Source organism: Pinus tabuliformis, chromosome J (genome assembly GCF_031772625.1).
Source record: "Pinus tabuliformis cultivar Carrire ecotype Pingquan chromosome J, CPIR1, whole genome shotgun sequence".
NCBI classification, from domain to species: Eukaryota; Viridiplantae; Streptophyta; class Pinopsida; order Pinales; family Pinaceae; genus Pinus; species Pinus tabuliformis.
This window is the reverse complement of record NC_142295.1, coordinates 1,136,162,027-1,136,184,363: the sequence shown is the minus strand read 5'-3', so window position 1 is coordinate 1,136,184,363 and position 22,337 is coordinate 1,136,162,027. Positions and strand designations below refer to the sequence as shown.

The window sequence follows — 22,337 nt, the reverse complement described above, 5'->3', positions numbered from 1 at the left end:
AACTTGTCATTTTGTTGAGCTAGACCCCCATTCGCTCCCATGACAAGGCATGCAAGTGGCTGAGACCCTCCTGTTGCTCCCACAACAAGGTATGCATGCGACTGTGGCCTTTTTCAAGCAATTTTGAGCCAGAGACCCTAGATTTAATTCCACTTTTTCAGGGCTAGGTCTCAGGCCTCTGCCCAAAACTTCATGAAACTTCCATAAATGATAAATAATAATGAATTAAAGCAACTAATGCAAACATTGGTACAAGGACTTGACCTGAACCTTACTAGCCATGATATTCATTTCGCCAAACATATCATAAACATGTAATCTATATGTCATAACTGTTGATTTCTGTAGCATCGGATGTGCAATTGCCTCGAGATTTTGCAAAGGCTAAGACACATGCATTCTTTAATACCTAGAATTATTTGGGAAAATTCCACCTAGAGATGATTTAATTAAAATAATTAACTTATTTAAATGGTTCCCTAAGTCTAAACTTAGGAAATCTGGTTAATTAAAGGGTATTAATTAAATCAGGTGTGAATCTTCTAGAAGAAGATGAGGATCAACTCCCAGTTAATCTTAGCAGTTGATTATGTTTTAATCTTAATCGTTGGAGCTCCAACGAGAGATTATAAGGAGCTTAATAGGCACTCGGAGAACACATTGAATGGGAGATAAGAGATCGAATTTCTCAAGAGCATCAACATTGAGTTGTCGGAGTAAGATCGAGTGGTATTTTTGCAATGAGGAGCAGGGACAGTAGTCCAGAGGAGAGTTTTTCCATATCCGGAGAGTGCAAAGTAGGGAGGGCATAGAGCAATTCAGTGAGATAGCGTAGTGTCATGTGGAGCTTCAGAGGGAGTTCTAAATCTAGCTGGGAAAGTCGAGATCCAGTGTCAGAAGTCGGGGTGTGAGATTGGAGGGCCAGAAGGTGGAATTTCCAAACAACAGGAGATCAACAGAGGAGGTGACGCAGATCCCAACAATTGTGACGCAGAGCTATGTACGATTGATGCAGAAGTTGCGCATAAGAAGCGTGGGGCCAACCATCCAACTCCTGATTAGTGTCGGATCTCCTGAATCAGTGTGAGACTTTTCTCACTAAGTCTTTGCCAACATTTCTCTGTATCAGATAGCTAGTTTGGGTATCCAACTGTTTCTACTCAGATTTACCACTGCATAATAATTAAAACCCTCAGCAGTTTCACCGGTTTTTCCAGATTGGGTTTTTTCCAGGGATATTGTCCAAAACAACTGTGTTGATGTGTGTGTTTATTTCTCTCTAGTGCAATATTTAGTTTTCGCAATATTTTACTTTGTGTAGTTTGCAGTGTATGTATTTTGGTATTTGCCGTAGAAAACTACAAGTAACTTGTTCAAGTAATTTAATAAGTAGGTGAAATATTATCAGTTTGTTGTAGTAGGAAATGTGTAACCAATTTTTCACACTAACCACATATCTTAGCATAGGGGTCTCTTACTTATCTGAGAATCGTCAAGAAGAATTGATGCTTATCACGATAACTGCATTATCATCTATTAGGTCATATATTCATTCACATTTCTTGTCCTAATCAAATCATGAGGAGAGCCATAACCAAAGTCTGTCATAAACCATTCTTATAACCAACACAATAACAAGAGTAGAACAACCATAAAACCCACATATTAGCACATTTACACATGAAATACCATAGGAAAATGAATTCTTATTAATGTATACATAAGCCAACCAAGTCAACGACTTCCACGAACCACCTGACCATAGATTGGGCCGAACCAAATCTTTCTTTTAGGCAATCACCCTTGTGCCATATTCCAAGCATGAATGCGGGACTCACAACAAAACTAACTAGGGCTTCCTTAAAATTTACTGTATATCCCACCAAGGGATTCCTAGGCTCGAACTCTCATCAATACAACTAGGCTTTATCGCAATCCCACCGGATCACTAAGCCCTAAACAAGCATGGATGCCTCCAGATCTCAACAACTAAACCGTGAGGAATTTGTCTGTGTCCACCTCTTGGATTTACCATGTATCTCGCCATTAAAGATTAAGGGATTCTTAGGCCTACAAGGTCTCCACTCTCTAGGTTTTACCGTGTATCCCATAATTACCGATCAAGGGATTCCTAAGCTCAATAAAGGGTCTTCACAACTAGGCTTTACCGTATATCCCACCCCGGGGTTCCTAGGTCTTATGATTAATCCTGAGACCACCCCACTCAACTTCCAATCCATTCGACAATCCATCTCCACCAAAACAAGAGAACCCCACCACACCATGGCTATCCGGAAATGGTAAGGCATGGATGAAAAAATACTGCCACACATGGCAAAACCATGCCAATGAAAAAAAGAGAACAAAAAGCACACATGCATGTACCATGCATGCCAAAAGTAGCAAGGAAACCATACATGCAACTCGATACCTATAATAAATCCCACTGTAGCCTCTTGATCTTGCTCTTCCTTGCTTGCTTCATCGTGCTTTCTTGTCCTGCTTTTGCCTTCTTTCCTCCAATGCTAGAGTGCTTCAAGAATACCCTAAGTGTCCAAGTGTATGTGTGCGTGTGTGTGTGAGAGAGAGAGAGCTCCAAATTTGAACTGACAAAAGGTTGTGAACTGATCCTCATAAGCCTTTTTATTAATGATGCCTTTATTTTCTTCAATTTCCATTATTTTCCTTCATTTTCTTCCTCACATGCAACATGTGACATTTCACCTTCTTTTTCTCCTAATTTCTATTATTTTCATAAATAAAATGCCAATTAATGCCACTTTGCCTGTCTAAAGCCTTTGCCATTGGCTTTGCCAATTTCCTTAGCCATAATAAACCAAATGAACACTGACACTAGGATATTTTGTCGAACATTCAGCTTGGAATCAGTGTCCTATGACTTTGGTTATTATTTTGTCTTTATTAACTTTATTACATGGAATTTTGACGAGGGCTATTACATAAATTTTTGAATAAGCTAGAAGAATTAAAAGTTTTTTTTGAGTTAAACATCGTTGATTTGTACATGAATGTTATTGCTAAGTTTAGGAATATTGAAGAATGGTTAAAATAATTTAATTGTAATATAGAAGTTAAGCAAGGCTGTCCCTTGCCCTTCATCCTTCTGGGCATATAAATTGATAAGTTAGAGGATCCCTTGGAAGACGCCAATTGTGTAGGCCTGTCTCTCACTAGCATAGTCATCATCCTTCTTTTCTACACTAATGATATTGTGCTTATACCGATGAGTCCATAAGACGTAAGCAAGCAACTGAAATTCCTTAAGGATTTATGCTCTAGTACATGTATGACTATTGACATTAACAAAACAAGGTTATGGTAATTAAATCTAAAAATACCACTCGTGATAAAAATTACTTGGAGGAAGTGATTTCATATAAATATCTTGGAATCAACCTCCATCACAAACATAACTATAATTATAATACTAAGAAAATGATAAATGAAGGGTGGAAAGCTTACTATGAACTTGAAAACAATTGTAAATTGGTGGACCTTTATGCTAATGATATTGTTCTTATAGCAATAAGAAAAAACGCCTCTTTGAAACTCCCGTTACTACATTTTGTTGGGGAAAATACTGAGGGAGTTGGGGGGGGGAGCGTGGTTGAATCAATATTTACAAATCAATAACTTTTTACATTTCATATTCAGACTTCTATACGCGACTTCACTGAATCGAACTTGCGTGTGCACGTGACTGTTCTTAAGCCAATTAGCGTATATCCAGTGAACTTATAGTTAAGTTAATCCATCATATGTTTATCTTTAGCTAGTGCATTAGTACTTTATTAACCATTATATAAACATTAACCATGTGATGTAATAAATAAACCATCACACATGAACACCAAGATTTAAGGTGGAAACTCAATGCGGGAGAAAAAGTAGCTGCTGTTGTTGTCTCTGTCTTCTTTTCAATATAAAGAATAATTTGTTTACAATCTTGTACTGGGGCAGACTCATACTAGTACGCAGGCACCCACCTGCAGAACGCTATAACCTTTTCTCGTTCTCCAGCTTCTATTGGAAGGGAGCTCCAACCCCCTAGCTCTTGTACTGGTTGATATGTTTACCAGTACGTAGGCATCGGCCTAATAAAGGCTACTACCTTCACTCTTCTTCCAAGGACCACGTTTCATAAATTTTCAGATTGGATACTCCTGGTACACAACAACACAATATGTAAGGCCACGTTTCATCAAATTTTCATGTTGGACCCCTCAGTAACATTGAAGCTCAAAATCAATCACCACTACAATACAACCATCAAATACATTTGCATCAATCAATCACTAAAACCCAATCATCATATCTGATATCACTGAAACCTAATCATCAATATCTGATATAACTGAAACCCAATCATCAAAAACTGAATAAATCAATCACTGAAAAACTCAATCAACCGATACTCAGTGAAAATTCAACCAATCAACTTGAACATACAGATCACTGTAACTAGTACACAAATCTGCACCTAGAACACTGCATCAACAACCAGAACCAACACAACCTCAAAAATCATATGTCAGATTGTATACGCTACTTCAATGAAGCCAACCTGCATGTATACGTAACTTCCTTTAACCCAACCTGCGTATACCTCTAAACATACTGAATCATAAAACTTATGAACCAAAAACTGTACCAACCAGTAACATTCTGAAGATCTACTATCAAATTACAGAGTTCTAAACAGATAGCAACAAAGATCACCCTTCTCACTCAATCAATCAATCAATCAGACTCAATCTCCTTATACAGTCAGTTCTACTTTCAGATCTAATGAAGATATCATTGACAGACAACAATAAAACAACAACACTAATCAGATAGATCAGTCATCTCTGAACAACAAACTTTTCTTTTGCACACGCTACTTGGAAGAGCCGAACCAGTGTGTATACGCGCCTTCACCAAGGCGAACCAACGTATAGATCTGCAAATAATAATTTATAACTTCGCAACTATTCCAGACTTCAAACATACCCAAATCATAACATATAAAGGATAAAACATGCGATAACATTCAGATCTAGCCCAACAATTATCAGATTATACAATGATAAGTCATTTTAGGTCTTATGATCATGATCCATCATTAGATCTCATACATCATCAAGCACTCAGGTGCATATTTTGTTCAAATCAAGCAAAGCACCAGAAACCCATAACATGCATATTTTCTTTTGATCTAACTCTTCATTGGATATTCATTACTTGCCCTCCTTTACACTTTGATCTTCACCTCCTTATATACTTAGAGCCTTTTTCAATACCTCGGACCAAAACAACATTTAGAACCTGTGGTATTCTTAGATGGGATCAAGTAACTGTTATTCCGCTCAATATTGTGAGCTAATACCATGGTATGGAGCCTTGATATACATTAACCTTAATTTTCCATCTCATACACACTTTTCCTCTTGTGAAAGTGCGTGCATACGTATACGATCCTTTTGTTTTGTGAACCCATTTGTATACACTACTTGGACTAGGTGAACCCGCGTATACAACTTAAACCAAATTAAACATTCTTTTTCTCCAACCGCTTGATTTTGATCTGTAATCCTTTGTTCCACCATCCTGTTCTTTTGTGCCATTACTCTGTTACTTTTGAACAATGTGAGTTGTCATCATATATCACTTCTGAACTGATTCCTCTGAACTGCCCTGCATTTGGTCACAACTATAAACACAACTGCCATGTATTCTATCACAACCTGTTTATACCTGTGTTCCATCATTCTATCACCTTTGATTACTTTGTGTTCCATCACCTGTCATCTCTGATATCTGTCCTGTAGATTCATCTAGTTACCATATACAAGTGAGTTGCCATCAAGGACAACACATGCATCATAATGGCAACACATTTATATTATAAGTTGTGAAGTTTAGGGTTGTAATATCTCTAGAGAATCATGGAGAAAGTAGAACAAATCTAAAAGTGTTTGATAATTTATAATCTCAAAATTAAAGGCATACACCCTAGCCTATCCTCCTCAAAGAAATAAGTATTTGTTTGATTGAGAACATGATTATGAATAGAGACCAACTAATGGTTAAGAGCATGTGTTTCCTCCTAAGAGGTCATAGGTTCAAAACCAGAGGGGGGTAGAGTATGTATGCCTTCGTAGACTTAGCAGTCAAATCGCTGCGTGGAGGTGGGTTCCTTGTCCCACAAACAAGGGGGTCTCATACACCAATTTGGTGTCTGGCTTGGTTGTGACTTTAAAAATGGATATTATTATTATTATTATTTTAAGAGAAACAACATAGAAGACAACACGCTTCCCAAGATTGCTTTGAGCTCTAGCCAAAATCCCTTGCGATTCAAGTGGGGATAACATAAAGATACCAAGTCTTAGCTAAATCATTAGGGAATAAAGAAAGATGTCAGTATGTAAAATAACAACACTATTGATAATATTATTACATTTAAATATAAGTAGAAATTATGGTGTGATAAAGAATTAGAGGACAAAAGAAAATTAAGATACCGCATGGAGCTCATCAATCTTAATCTAGAAAATCAAAAGTATTTATTTACTTTGAATAACATAACAAAGCAAATCAACATTGTTAAAATAAGAATAAAATATGAGTTCCATAATAAAATATGATGTTAAACAATTCCCAAAAAATTATGGGTTAAATTTTTTTGTCATCTTTGTGACACTAAGCCAGTGGAAAATGGAAAATACTTTCTTGAAATGTCTTACATATATCCACATTAAATCTTTAATTTCAAAATATTTGTCACAACACCAAACTATATATATATATATAAGTTGTCTGTTATGTGTTGGCTTACATGTTATTGCCACTAGCTTAGGAGTTATAGTGGTAGTGAGTTGGCTTTGAACCTAGGCCTTGTCCAAGTAATCCCAACCAATCACTAATTCCTATATATATAAGCTTAGGAGTATTTTTTTTTGTTTTTTTGTTTTTTTGTTTTGTTTTGTTTTGTTTTTTTTGTTTTTTTTTTTTTTTTTTTTTCGTGGATAAATTTCGTCATTTTCATTAATTTCAGAAAATTACATGTTGTAGATGCTAAAAGCATATGTAGAAGTGTGGGCAAAGCCACTTACAAAACAATACTCCAATGAAGTATTCCGGAAAAGCCCTCAGACAAGGTAGCAAGCAAATGGGTATGTATAACCCAGCAAGTCTGCAGAAACAGTGCCCAAAACAAACCTGTAGAGGATACCCAAACCCATTACAAAAAAAAACAAATAAAAACTCCTGAGGAGGGAAAACGAGAACGGTAAGCTCTAGATCTGGCTGCCCAAACAAGTAGGAGAGGCACGAAATGAGGTAGAGAGCAGCCAGGGTAGCCACTCCTCCCCCGTCCCTTCAAACTCTCCTCTTGAATCAGACGAAACCAGAGGTAGAAACAAAACTGGCCCATACTTCCTCAACAACCTGCAGAAACCCTAGCGAACCCAACCATGATGAAGCGACACGAAACAATGCAGAGACAGTCACCTCCACACCCCAGTTTCTTCAACGCTCCAAATAACCGCAGTGGATAAGCCAGCGAGCGACCAAAAACAACACAATCTGCCGCAACAAAGGAACCCATTTGGACCCAACCAGAGCAGAGGCGAGTCCGGGGCAATGTTACACGAAGCGCCCCCCCCCCGGTTCCAAGCTCGGAAGCGCGTCCCGTGCGGAAGCGTCTAGGAAGCTTCGGCGGAAGCGCGCTTCCGCCTGATTTTGCCGCTTCCTGGAATTTTCCGAAGCGTGGCTCGGAAGCGCACTTCGTACGACGCTTCGACAATACGAAGCATGGCGCTTCGTATGATGCTTCGGCAGTACGAAGCGTGGCGCTTCGGAGGGCGAAGTGTACGCTTCCCATACGTTTCGACGATTCTGGAAAAGTGTTTAGAAAATCGGTTTTTTTTTTTTGTGAGTTTGCTTGTTGGGGGTGGGTCCACCTTGGGTTAGGGTGAGGAATGAAGGCAAAAAAAATATAAATATAGCAGATGCTCCCTCATGGTAATGTTAAATTCTTAAAGTAAAAGTGACATTCTCCTTTATTTTTCATTTTCATGCTTTTACTTAAATTTTTAACATTACCATGAAATGACTCAGGATGTTTGAGAGTGGTTCCAGCCTCATTGGACTTCATATGGAGAAAATAGAATTTCATATCCTATTCAAAATTCAGCAGACTTAACAGTTTTCAAGAATTCAGGATCAATGTGATTGTGGCATTTCATTAGATTATATCAAGTATGAAGGCATGCGATTAGCATTTAATCAAGAGCACCAAACGCTATATGTACCCTAGTGTTGGTGGTGTTAATTGTTGAACTCCTTTGTCACGGGGCACGCCCTTAGCAAAAAATTACCTTTCAATCAAGTCAAAATCATTGATCAAGCATGTTAAGCTTTTTCTACCATATTTTAAGTCTTGAATTAGGTAGTTTGATCAAAATTGGGCAATGTTGGCTAATATCCCTAGACAATCAAGGTAGAGGCAAAGGCTAGACAAGAGGAGAAGAATCTAGATTCTAGATGGTTGATACATCTAAATGGTTGATGCTTGAATAATTAATCATTAATGTACAATGGATGTTATATCTATCTTGATTTATGCAAAAATATGCATGTTTTCATGTCTTCTACAACTAATATGGTATTTGGGATGTTTGTTTTGAGTATAAATGCATATATATATATATATATATATATATATATATATATATATATATAGCAGACGCTTCGCTTCCTAGATTTTTGGAAAATGACGCTTCGCCGTCCCCGCTTCCAAAAAACGTCCCCGCTTTGTCCCCGCTTCGTGCAACATTGGTTCGGGGGCAGAGGCGGCTAGGGCAGCCACCTCGCCCCCGCGCAATGAATACCTAAAAACCAAAAATTCCCCGCTCTTGCGCCACAACTCAGTTTAGAAACACCAAAGGCCTTCTCCTTGGCTTGTTCGCCAAAACAGAACGGCACAGAAGGGATTCAAGATGTAGACCTCCGAAATCTACAAAACACAGACTCTCTTCTCAGCCTCCCAACTCTATACTCGTTGCAAGTCATCCCGGGACTCTTCCGTTATTCTCAAAGCCGAAGACGAGCGGTCCTCTAACCTGGGTTCTTAGAGCTGAAGACCATAAGCTTAGGAGTTATAGTGGTAGTGAGTTGGATTTGGACGAATCCAACTCACTACCACTATAACTCCTAAGCTAGTGGCAATAACATGTAAGCCAACACATAATAGGCAACTTATGACCTAGCAAGGGTCAAGGCGTCTCAAGACATTGGTGTGTGAACTTAATTGAAAATTAGAACAAATAATGCTATTAACAGTGTGGAGCTTCTCCTTGGCAGAAATGTTATAGACGAATGCTCTACACTCCGCACAAATTTAGGATAATTTCTTGTGATTTACCATCCATTAATAGTTTAACTTTAATTGGTATTAGCTCAAGTAGTTTTCCACACAACCAAAGCTCCACAAAGCGCTGAAGTGGTATCAGTAGTAAAACTTTGGACACATCTGGACACATAGAACGCACCCTGCACCCCCTTCGCCTATGTAATGTAAAGGACCCACAACCGTTTCAGTTCTGGCATCATTGGTTAGAACAATAGCATAAAAATGTCAGTGTCAGTGTTAGAGACACTCACCGATGGAATGACCACTCACATTTTTTTTTTTTTTTTAAACACCTTCCATTAGCGGAATTATGTCCCATCAAAGCTACCTCACCGAATCGAAAATTAGAATTTTTTATTTTTATTTATTATTTATTATTATTTTTTTTTTTTTAAATTATAAAACTATTTTTGAATTTATGGAAAAATAAAAATATTAAGTATTTTCTTGAAACTTTGGTTATAAAAAAATAGAAATATTAAACATTTTCTTGAAACTTTGGTTAAAAAAAAAAAAAAAAGAAGGTTTGGTTAAAATTACATAAAAAAACAATATAATGTAAAGTCATGGCACTTTGAGCTCAAGACAATATTATAGTACGGAATACTATAACTTAAGCTAAAACCTTAAACAACTTTCCCAACTTTTTAACTCGTCAAAATTCTAATTTAAGAACAATTTTTTAATATTATTTAAATACAAATATAAATTAAAAAAGTCTAATAATTCTTAAAACACTTTTCTTAATAATTTAGATTTTAAACACAAAGATTAACTTTTATAAAAATCTAATAATTCTTTGCTTTTTCTTAAAATTCAAACTTATCATCATTCACAATATTAAACATTATCCTTAAAAACCAAAAACCCCTATGAACTTATATGGTAATGAAGTGATGTGTCAATTTTATATGGATTTATATTCGCTGACATCGTAGGTTAATGACGTGGCTAAATCTCTTATACCAGCCATTCGGCGCAAGGTCGCGGCGCGCATTAATAGGAAGATGCCAATAATTATGTCCTAACCTGTTTTCCAGCCGCATCTCTAAGTATTTGATAATTGACTTAGAGGTTCAAGGTTCGAAATTCGCCCGATTTATAACCAAAGATTCTCTATAATTAGGCACAGACATTTGAGGTTTGAACTCCGCTTCCCTTGAAGATGAAGGGTGATTCGCGATCCGATGAGAATACGAGGGTGGTTGCAGGGCAGGCATATTATGGGACATTTCAGGGCGATGCCAGCTACCCGCAGCAGCCTGTTATGGGAATTCCGCAGCCGGTGCCTCCTCCTGGCGCAGCTGGACCTGAAACCTACTACCCACACGGTTATCAGGCCGTTCCAGGTACTGTAAATCGCTTTTTATAGTCTTTGTTATGTTATTTTGAGAATTGATGCATTAAAGTAGTTATCGAGTTTGATCTTTAACAGAGCAACGAGCGGGGGAGGGGACCTCATTGAGATCCTGTTCTATGTGATTTTCTAGTTTATTTTCCAAGATATTTTTGAGTAGATGTTAGGGTTTATATCTTTTCAATTTTTTAACAAAGATCTGTAATTTTTTTTATTGGGGAGGGGGGATAGGTATTCCGAGTCCTGAAGTCTATCCACCTGTTGTCGAGGCCGACATTGTGCGAGAACGACGGCTTCCATGTTGTGGCCTTGGTCTCGGGTGGGCTCTGTAAGTATTCAATTCAACTATTTAGATATTTCTATTGTACTTCTGAAAATTTAATATATGTATTTTTAGTTATGTACCGGGTGCTGCACGGCAAAGTGTGGACTTTTTTCGGCATAGGTGTCCAGTTTAAGGGGCATCTATTCCCCTCAATTGTCTGAGACTTATGCCCGTCGTCTCGTCCCTTTGAAATTCATGTCATACGACCGTGCCAGACCACTATACGTGTAACATTTTTTTTAGCATTTCAACACTATATGAAATAAAATAATGTATCGTTGGTCTTCTACATCCTGTCTGATGGGGATTGTAGGATTATAAGACTGAAATCGAGGTGGCTGATTTTTGTTCTCATGGATGTGAGTGTGTTCTCACCTGTGTAGGTTGTTGTTCTAGTTTATTGATCACTAGTATGGATTCATTTTCAGCTGGTGAGATGGCCTAGAGGACTTCCGATGGATGGCTTATTTGTTCCAATTGATACCGTGTGTTCAACCTTATTTATGGATGGCATGGAATTATTTTCAATTGCTGCGATGCTCTGGAGGATTTGTCATATGTGGCTAAATTGTTTTGGTAGATGGTGTGTGTTTTCACCATTGATAAGTGTATGATAGGTGGAAGATCTACTTCATTGATGGTTTGTATGTGACCTATATGCTAGTGGGTGTAATGCCTAGGAGGATCTTAGATGGGTGGATGACTTGCTTCAGTCAATGTGAATGTTTGGAGTGGATTGTTGCTTGTGATAGACATATATATCTGTCTCATTGCCTGCTAAGTTTTGGAGCTCAAGATAAGGTTGATTAATTTTGTAATAGATTGATAATTATTTGTTGATTTGTTTTGGTTGAATTGTGACTCAAGGGTTTATAGGAGTGGTGACCTTGCTTAATTTTAGTGATTGTCATAGATGGAAGGAGCTTCCAACGTTGTACCTTGGGGATAGTATTGTGCATCTTGTATGGTTGTGGAGATTTTAATTATGGATGTGGTATTTAGTGTGATAGTAAGTTATTGGTGATCTTGTGATTTGTACTTTTTACGTGATCTTGGAGAGTGGATTTTTCATACTGTATTCTTCATTTGTGTATTCTCGTCTTTGAGAAGTTGTTATTGAAGAAGAATTAACTTGGAGTCAGATTCAAAACCTATGGTGGTGGAATTGATGATTGATTCCAAGCTTCCAACTGATGAGAATAGTAATGAGTACTAGTGATAAGGTTGTTGAATTTTCTTGTGCAGGGCTGTTGATTATGATGATACTCTTGCTCCTGAATTCTCTTTAGAATGAGGGAGGTGACCTTGTTGAGGTTGCTACTTCAGTTGTTGGAGGGTTTGAGGTGTATGAGAGGGATTTCTCACTCTCATTGTAGATGATAACCCTTTAGAGCTTCTTATTCCTTTTGTTCCTTTTACCATGAGCTTGGTATTTCAAGATAAGGGATTTGAGATGTATGCTAATTTTATGTTGTTCTTTTGATAGATCCAATCCACTTGTTTTGGTCTTGTTGGAGGTTTAATTATCTTTACATGATTTCATGGACAACTCTTGATATGGTGCCAAGAGATTATGTCTTGTGACGCTGAATTTAGGGATGTTGGTGTTTTGATAGGTTGCTATTGTTGTCTTCTTTGTTTTGAAGTGATTTTAGAGTTCAATAGGAAGTAGTGTTTTAGGGTTATGTTTCTTGTCCTTTTGGACCCCTAGCATAAGGGAAGAGGCAATGGCTTGGTTTTGTGGTGTAAACCAAGTTGGTTTGTTGTATTCTCCTTGTATGTTCATCATTAGTAGGACGAGTTATAGATTATTTGGTGATTGCTTGGAGAGAGACATACCTTTGTGAGCAATGATTGCTTGGATGCTAAGGTGTGCACATTTGTACTTGTGGGTGTGACTGTTGTAGAGTAGGTATTGTTGTCGCCGGGATTATATAGGCACTGCGACAATCGCTCAGGGCAGGGGATGTTACTATGATCCCCGCTCACTTTGTTCTAGCTGTCTCCCAACAACAGGCTATGGGGTAGTCCCTATGGAAATGAAGTGGAGGAAAACAAGTTGGGAACCAACTTGTTTGGAAGACATGGATGAGTGGCCTAGCTACTCGGTAGAATTTAGCAAGATTAATGATTAGATTAGATTTTAAGTATGAGATCAGTGCTTTATGGAGTCACAATTCTTGCTTAATGTAAATTAATGCTAAGTAACCAAATGGACACCCGTTGCTTAATATGATATACTAACCTATATGAGATGCAAGTCTTAAGAACTAGGTGTGATGCAAGGATGGTAAATTTTAGATTAAATGCGTAGTCTAAGTTGAACCTCTCCCTTAACTATTTTGAGTAACAACCTTTAGAGTGGGTTGTGAGATGGAAGCCAACGGGAAGCAGGCAGTGGCTTGGTTAATGATACCCCCCTTGTGTTCCAACCACCTAGTGCCTCCGACGCTGCAGAGACTATGGCTCTGATGACTGCAAGATCACTGTGTGAACCACTAAGAAGGGCTGAATTCCTCAAGCTAATTGGAAAAGGGTTGCCCTAAGAGTCTATCAACCAAGCTTATGCTTAGAGGTAAGTTATTAATGCAAAATAAGTCCTAGGGTGCTTGTGCAATGATTATGAGTGAAATTATCTTGAGTTAAGATTAGTTTGTGTTATTTGAGTACTTAATGTGAGTTATATTATAGCATGAGTACTTAACAATGATGAGATAACAATCTTAAATAAGATAAGTGCTTAAAGATACAAGTGCAAGCTTCAACTATAGATCGATCCACAAGATGCTTAACCAATTCTTGACAAGAACTTAGAGCAATTTATCCACTTATCAATTAGTCACAAAGATATAAGATGCCAATCACAATTACCAAAGATATTTCCAAACAAGATTATGTGTGATCTTATTACTCAATGCCAATTATTAAGGGAAACTCAATCGGATTTACAAGATACTAATATGCCAAAAGACTTGTCACCAAGATGATTTATGATTTATGTGCTTTAGTGAGTGAGTCTATTAGATATGAAATGAATTCTTATAGCACATAAACTCACAAGGAAAACACAATGTTAGCCACTTTCTCAATATAAATGCTAAGAACAAATAACCATAAAATGAAAACACTCATGCACTTTATGTTCCAATGATCCTTTTATGAGCAATACGTGACTATTATGACAACAATGAGAAAGTTATGACAGCAATAAGAAAAACGCCTTAGATCCAAGAGATAACAAGCCAATAGTGACCAGATATGATCAGTGAGATGCCCAACAATTTGCCAAAGTAAAATAGTGATTTTTAGCTCACCATAAGATGCAGTCTAAGTTGCATGAAACAGGGAAACGGGTATGAGTTTCCGAAACGAGCACGGGGAACGAAACATGACTCCCTAAATTTTGGAAATGGGGAGACACGATATATATATATATATATTAGGATTTAATGTTGGAAATAATACTGAGAGGGGGGGTGAATCAGTGTTAGCAAGTCATAATTTTTCATTTCCATAATTAGATTTATATACGCTACTTTAGTTAATGGAACTTGCGTGTATATGCAATTGTATTTAAGGCAATTAGCGTATATCCTGCAAACTTATGATTCAGTTAATTCATCATATGTTGATCTTTAATTAGTGTATCAGAACCATATAAACAGTAACCAGGTGCACTAAAAACAGAACAGACAATCACACACATGAACACAAGATATAAGGTGGAAACTCAATGTGGGTGAAAACCACCTGCTGCAAGCGTCTCTATCTTCTTTTTAATAAGAAACTTCTTTTTACAATTTTTGTACTGGTGCAGTCTTATACTAGTACGCAGGCTTCTACCTGCAGAAGGCTACAACTTTCTCTTGTTCTCCAGCTTCTCTTGGAAGGGAGCTACAACCCCCTAGCTCTTGTACTAGCTGATATGTTTACTAGTACGTAGGTGCTGACCTACAGAAGGCTACAACCTTCTCTTTTCTTCCAGGGACCACGTTTCATAAATTTGTAGACTGGATCCATCAATAACATCATTCAAATATCAAATATATTTGCATCAACCAATCTCCTTTGCACCAACCACAACTAAATCAATCAATCACTTTTCAGAATGCTGTAACCAGAACCCAAGCCAGAACCCAGAACACTGCAACAACAAACAGAAGCAGCTAAAACATATTTTATGAGGTATACACTACTTCCATGTGTCGAACCTACATGCATATGCCCTGTTCTCAAGGCGAACCTCCATACAGATCTGTAAATCAAATTTAAGATGTATACGCTGTTTTGATATGCAGAACCAGCGTATATACGCGCATTTTCTAAAGTGAACCTGCGTACAGATCTGTAAATGATGATTTAAACTTTACAACAATTCTAGACTTCAGTTATACCTAGATCATCATATTTACAGATTACAACATGCGCCAGTTATTTAGATAAATGATTAAAACCACACAAAGATACTTCACTTCAAGCCTTAAGATCTTGACCCATCATTAGATCTTATCCTTCATCAAGCGCTAAGGTTCATCCTTGGTTCAGATCCAGCTATGCACCATAACCCAATAACATGTATACTAGATCTTGCTCTTCATCAGATATTCAATACTTGAGTTACCTTTGCCTAACGATCTTCTCCTTCTTTTATAGTCTTAGGCCTTACTCAATACCATGGACTAAAACCATTTAGGACCAATACCTTGGACCAAATACCTGGGGTCAACACTTTGGACCAGATACCTTGGACCAATACCATGGATCAAAATACCATGGAACAAATACCACAGACCAAAACTTAGTTTTCCAACATGTACGCGTCTTTCCTTCTGTGAAAGTGCGTGTGTACGTTATACGCTCATTTTGGTCTGTTAACCCGCGTGTACACGCGGCTTGGTCAATGGGGAACCTGCGTATACCTCTCTTTCTTCATTCTGTGAGTTTGAATTGTGATCTGTCATCTGAGTAAGTTGCCATAAAGGACAACACCTGTGGCATAGTGCCAAATCTGTGTCATAATGCCAACAATCTCCCCCTTTGGACTTGATGGCAACCCCAAGTCACTCTCTCCCTTTGTCATCAAGGGCAAAGGGTTATGCTCCCCCTGAGTACATGCTGAATTCTCTGATATGCTGAAGTGTGCTGACCATCATCAAGCCCATGCTCCCCTTGAATATAAGCAAGGTCTGCAAAAAGATGTTCTAAAAAAGAACATGACTCTATACATACATCATAAATGACCTTCCTATCACCAATGAGTCATACATACATCCATCTCCCAACCAAGTGGGGATATACCAAGTTTGACTCATCCACCCAACCAAGTGGGGATATACCAATTGTTTATACATGTCGAAACAAGAACATTACATCATCCATCCCATGCATAGTGGGGTAACAAAATAGGTCTTTTCATGACCTTTACATTAAAAGATATACATGACATAAATAACAGAGACCAAATCAACAACTTTCATCAGCAACATCTGTCAATCAGCATCCAGACCAGCAACCATGTTCTCCCCCTGAACCTATTCCACCTGAATAAAAAACAACTGTGTGAATTTGTACCAAGATCTTCTAAGATAATGCCAACAATGCATTATTAGAAGTATATGCTCCCCCTGAACCTGTGCCAGATGATCACTGTCAGATCTAATCATTTCATATAGTAGAAGAATTATCAAGGCGTCATCATCAATCAGATACACATCAAGTTATGAACAACTTATGAGAGCCAACATATTTCCTCATGTCATCCACAGACTGTAACCATCATCAAGCAGAACAATTAATTCACTTAACCATATCAGACTCCTTTCATCCTGAGTCTGGCCCACTGCTTTTCCTCAAACCAACATATACACGACTGTATCCACAGAAACCAACGTATGTACACGACTACGCTTCATGAAACTCGCGTATAACCACCTTTCTCTGAAACAGATAAGTTTTAATAGCAGGATGATGCATCAACTACTCCCAGCTTCTGTCTGAGATATTCAAATGTCTCTCTGGGCAGTGGTTTGGTGAATATATTAGCAACATGTTCTTTGGAGGGAACATACTCCAATTTGACCTTTTGTTCAAGCACTTGTTCACGTAGAAAATGATATTTGATGGGTATGTGTTTGGTCTTGGAATGCATGACTGGATTCTTTGAAATACTGATGGCACTTGTATGATCACATAGAATGGATATGGGTGGAGTACATGTGATATGAATGTCTTGCAATGTTTGCATCATCCAAAGGAGTTGTGTGCAGCAAGATGCAGAAGCCACATATTCTGCTTTAGCTGTAGATAATGCAATTGAACTTTGTTTCTTGCTGAACCAAGACACTAATCTGGAACCCATATAGAATGCACCACCACTAGTGCTTTTTCTGTCATCAACGCTTCCTGCCCAATCTGCATCTGTATATGCATGAAGTGTAAGATCTGTATCTCTAGGATACCGTAAACCAAAATTCTGTTTTCCTTGAAGATATTTGAAAATCCTTTTGACTGCCTGAAGGTGTGATTCCTTTGGATTTGCTTGGAATCTTTCAACTATTCCTAGTGCATGCATGATGTCTGGTCGGGTACTTGTTAGATAAAGCAGACTGCCAATCATGGATCTGTAGGTTGGTTGATGTATTGCTGCTGATTCATCATTTGAGCTGAGACTGCATCCTATTACCATTGGGGTACATACTGGTTTAGAATCTTCCATGCCGTATTTTTTCAAGATCTGCTTGAGATATTTGGTTTGTGACAGAAAAATACCATCTTTATTTTGTTGAACTTGTAGACTGAGAAAATATGTAAGCTCACCAAGCAGGGACATTTCAAATTCTTGTTGCATTACCGAAGCAAAATTTCGACTCATGGCTTCTTCATTGCTACCAAAAATGATATCATCAACATACACAACAAGTATTAGCAATTTATTATTGTCAATCTTTGTATATAGGTTGCTATCAGCTGATCCTTTTGATAAACCTTGTTGATGGAGATATTTGTCAAGACGTTAATACCAGGTCCTTGGAGCTTGTTTTAGACCATAGAGAGCCTTTTTGAGTCTGCATACAAGTTTTGCATCATTTCCAAGAATGAATCCGTTTGGTTGCTCAATATAGACTTTTTCTTTCAAGTCTCCATTAAGAAAGGCAGATTTTACATCCATTTGGTATACTTTGAATTTCTAAAAACTAGAAACAACAAAGAACATTCGTATGGCTTCAAGTCTAGCAACAGGTGCAAAAGTTTCTTCAAAATCTATACCTTCTTGTTGAGCATATCCTTTACAAACAAGTCTAGCCTTGTTTCTAATAACTTCTCCATTTTCATTCAGCTTGTTTTTGAATATCCATTTAGTTCCTATGATATTCTTATCATGAGGTCTAGGAACTAATTCCCAAGTATTATTCTTTTCAATTTGCTCAAGTTCTTCATTCATGGCCTTGACCCAACATTCATCTTTGCATGCTTCATTTACATTTTGAGGTTCGGTGGAGGATAGCAATGCTAGATAGCTTGAAGCTTCTGTAATAGTTCTTCTTGTCTGCACACCTGCCTCTTTCTGTCCCAAAATTTGAGTCTCTGGATGATTTTTCTGAACATACCTGGACAGAGTCTTTTCTTCTACCGTTATCTCTTCTTCTGGTGCTTCATTGGTTTCTTCTTCAGAATTAGTCTGATTTGATGTGGGAAGATAATCCTCATCTTCTTCACAATCTTCGGTTTTTATGTGCTTCGGATTTTTGCATGCTTCATCAACCACAACATCAATACTTTCAATAATTTTCCCAAGTCTTTTATTATAGCATTTATATCCTTTACTTCGGGAAGAGTAACCAAGGAGAATACCTTCATCTGCTCTGGGTTCAAACTTACCAAGTTTTTCATCAGTGCTTTTGATGTAACATTTACTTCCAAAAACTTTGAAGTATTTTACAGTAGGAGTCTTACCATACCAAAGTTCATGTGGAGTTTGAGTGCTGTTTACCCGAACATTTTCTTGGTTGAGAATAGTGACGGCAATGAATGCAGCTTCACCCCAGAAGGTTGCAAGAGTTCCAGACTCATCTAGCATAGCACGAGCCATTTGTTGAACAATTCTGTTCATCCTTTCTACCACTCGATTTTGCTGAGGAGTCCTTGTAGTGGAGAATTGCCTTTTTATTCCATGTTCTTCACAAAAGTCAAAGAATTCATCCGAGGTAAATTCCCCTCAATCAGATCCAAGGCATTTCATTTTGCACTCTGATTCATTTTCAACCAAAGCTTTGAATGCTTTGAATTTTTCAAATGCTTCATCTTTATGCTTTAGAAGTCCTACCCAACACATTCTTGAAAAATCATCAATGAACAATATAAAGTATTCTTCTCCAGGAGGTGACTTTTTCCTTGATGGTCCACATAAATCAGTATGAACAAGTTTAAGAGGCTTAATAGCTGATCCTTCCTTTTCAGGAAAGTGCGATCTGGTTTGCTTACCAAATTGACATGATTTGCATATTTTATTTTCTGGAATGCTGATATCAGGGAGGTCACGAACAACCTGGAATCTGCATGCCTTTCTTATTTGAGAGAAGCTTATATGCCCCAATCTTCTGTGCCATAACCAATGTTCATCATTTTTGCGTAGATAGCACTGTTGTTGTCCTCCCTTGAGTATGTATAAGTTGTTTGGAGTTCTTATACCTTTGATTACGGTTTCTTCTGTATCAAGCTCACGAACAACACATCCATTTGATCGAAATACTACTACATTTCCTTGATCACACATTTGACTGACACTCAACAGGTTATGCTTTAGACCATCAACATACATAACATTCCCAGCTTTAACTTTTTCTTTTAAGAGAACAGAGCCTTTACCTTTTATGACAACAGGAGTGTCATTTCCAAATGAGACTTTCTTTTCCTTTTTTAAGGCATTATATGACTGAAGTTTTTCTTTGTCACCTGTCATGTGTTTTGAGCATCCATTGTTGATGTACCACTGATTTTCTTTTGTCCTTCTACATACAAGGCTATACCACATCTTTCTGTTTGCGGTTATTTCTTTCTCCATATTTTGGGATTCAATGGAGTTTGCTCTTTCTGATATGTTTGCCGAAATTTACTCCTGCATTCAGATTCTTCATGACCGAAGTTGTTGCAGATAGAGCATTCTATTTCATTTTCAAGAAGAGAAAAGTTATTGTAGGTCTGTTTCATGATCCCTGCCACATTCTTTTGATTTCGTGCTTTTCTCGTCATGATGGTCTTGTAAGAAACACATTGAGCAGCTTTGTGTCCAAAGTTATGACATGAAAAACATTGGCCATTAAAGAAGTTCCTACGATTATCGAATCTACTGACCTGGTGATTGTAGTTTCTATTGATATTCATTCTTGAAACAGATTGAGTATGATTTACCTGAGGTTGGTTGTAGCTTCTGTTCATCCTTGAAGTAAATTGAGCCTGATTTACCTGGTGATTTGCTTTATGCCTTTGCTAACGATTGTCAAACTGTTCACTGCTCTTTGCTGCATCAAGATAGCTTTTAGTGGAGGTTGACGGCTTCTGTGCTTGAGATGCTTCTTCAGTATATCCAAGACCTGTCTTTATCAGAGGAGAACACTGCACTTTGATAATTTCATTTAAGGTTTCTAATCCTTTAGCAAATCTAAGATTGAGAGCTTTTGTTTTCTCAATATCCTTTCTTAGACCCACAATTTCACATTCTAGTTTTTCGTTGTGTTTTTCTCTTTCAACAAGTTGAAATGTCAAAGTATCTATAATCATATTCTTTTCTTCTAAACAGAATTTGAGTTTTGAGATTTCTTCATAAAGGTTATCTTCATCTAAAGCATCCAAGAAATCATCATCTTCAAAAGCCATCAGAAGTATATAGTCATTACTATTTTCATCTTCATCACTAATTGATAAACCATCGATATCTTCATGTGTATAATAGCTCTTCTTACTTACACTTTGTTTTCTATTCCATTTTGTTGATTCCTTACCTTTATCAAGCTTATCTTTATGAGGACATTTGGCAGCGTAATGACCAACTCTTCCACAAGCAAAACATTTGAAAGGTAGTTGACCTCTGAGTCTTCTGGGACGACGTTGAAGGTTCTTGACAAAGTTTGCTTCTTCCTCTCCTTATGAAATATGTCTTGATTCATTGAGTTCTTCTCTTCCTGAAGCTTTAAATGCGACTTCTCTCATATCTGATGGACCTCCTTTTCTCATCTCGAAAGCAGTTAAGATTCTGTCCAGCTGTGTCATAGTAATAGTCTGAAGATCCTGCTTTTCTTCTATGGCAGATACTTTTGATTCAAACTTGACAAGGATCTTAAAGCCTTTTCAACTAAAGTAACTTCTTTTATCTCTTCACCCAAATTCTTTATGCAGTTAACAATCTCATCTATACGTAAGAAGTAACTAGCTATACTTTCATCATTGTGCATTTTGAGAGTTTCATATTGAATTTTGAGAGTTTGCAGTTTTGCACGTTTTACCTGAGAGTCTCCTTCATAGCTTAGAATGATTTTGTCCCATATTTCTTTGGCGGATTTGAGCTGCATAACTTTGACAAATTCTGATTGTGATAGACTTCCCAATAGTGTATTGATAGCCTTGGCATTGGTTTCATATTGCTTTTTACCTACTGCATCTGTAGGAATTGCTGATGGAAATGTATATTCTCCTTCCACGATTTCCCAGACATCTGTTCCAAGAGATTGAAGATAGGCTGTGGTTCTTACCTTCCAATAAACGAAGTTGCTTCCATCAAAGATTGGTGGTCTGATGGATCCCTCTCTTTCTTGATTACTCATGATGATGGATCTTCCTTCAAGCGATCAAGCTTCTTCTGAAGGACCTGCTCTGATACCAATTGTTGGAAATAATACTAAGAGGGGGGAGGGGGTGAATCAATATTAGCAAGTCAATAATTTTTCATTTCCATAATCAGATTTATATACGCTACTTCAGTTAATGGAACTTGTGTGTATACACAACTGTATTTAAGGCAACTAGCGTATATCCTGCAAACTTATGATTTAGTTAATTCATCATATGTTGATCTTTAATCAGTGCATCAGAACCATATAAACAGTAACCAGGTGCAGTAAAAATAGAACAGACAATCACACACATGAACACAAGATATAAGGTGGAAACCCAATGTGGGTGAAAACCACCTGCTACAATCGTCTCTATCTTCTTTTTAATAAGAAACTTCTTTTTACAATTTT

The 22,337-nt window shown here is 37.5% G+C and overlaps 1 protein-coding gene across 4 annotated transcripts in view; it reads left to right on the top strand.

Moving 5' to 3' along the window:
• Nucleotides 1–22,337, top strand: part of LOC149231085 (large ribosomal subunit protein eL20z-like) — a 177,542-nt gene that overhangs the window by 59,187 nt on the left and 96,018 nt on the right. The window contains exons 1-2 of one of the 4 annotated variants that reach the window (XM_089379116.1): nt 10,383–10,767; nt 10,998–11,103. The exons of 2 other annotated variants lie outside the window; for them this stretch is intronic. In XM_089379116.1, the coding sequence (XP_089235242.1) occupies nt 10,584–10,767; nt 10,998–11,103 (290 nt within the window). In that variant the 5' untranslated portion in view covers nt 10,383–10,583. Of the gene's footprint in view, nt 1–10,382; nt 10,768–10,997; nt 11,104–22,337 lie in introns of those variants that run through there. One more of the 4 variants, XM_089379119.1, reaches the window with a different exon arrangement.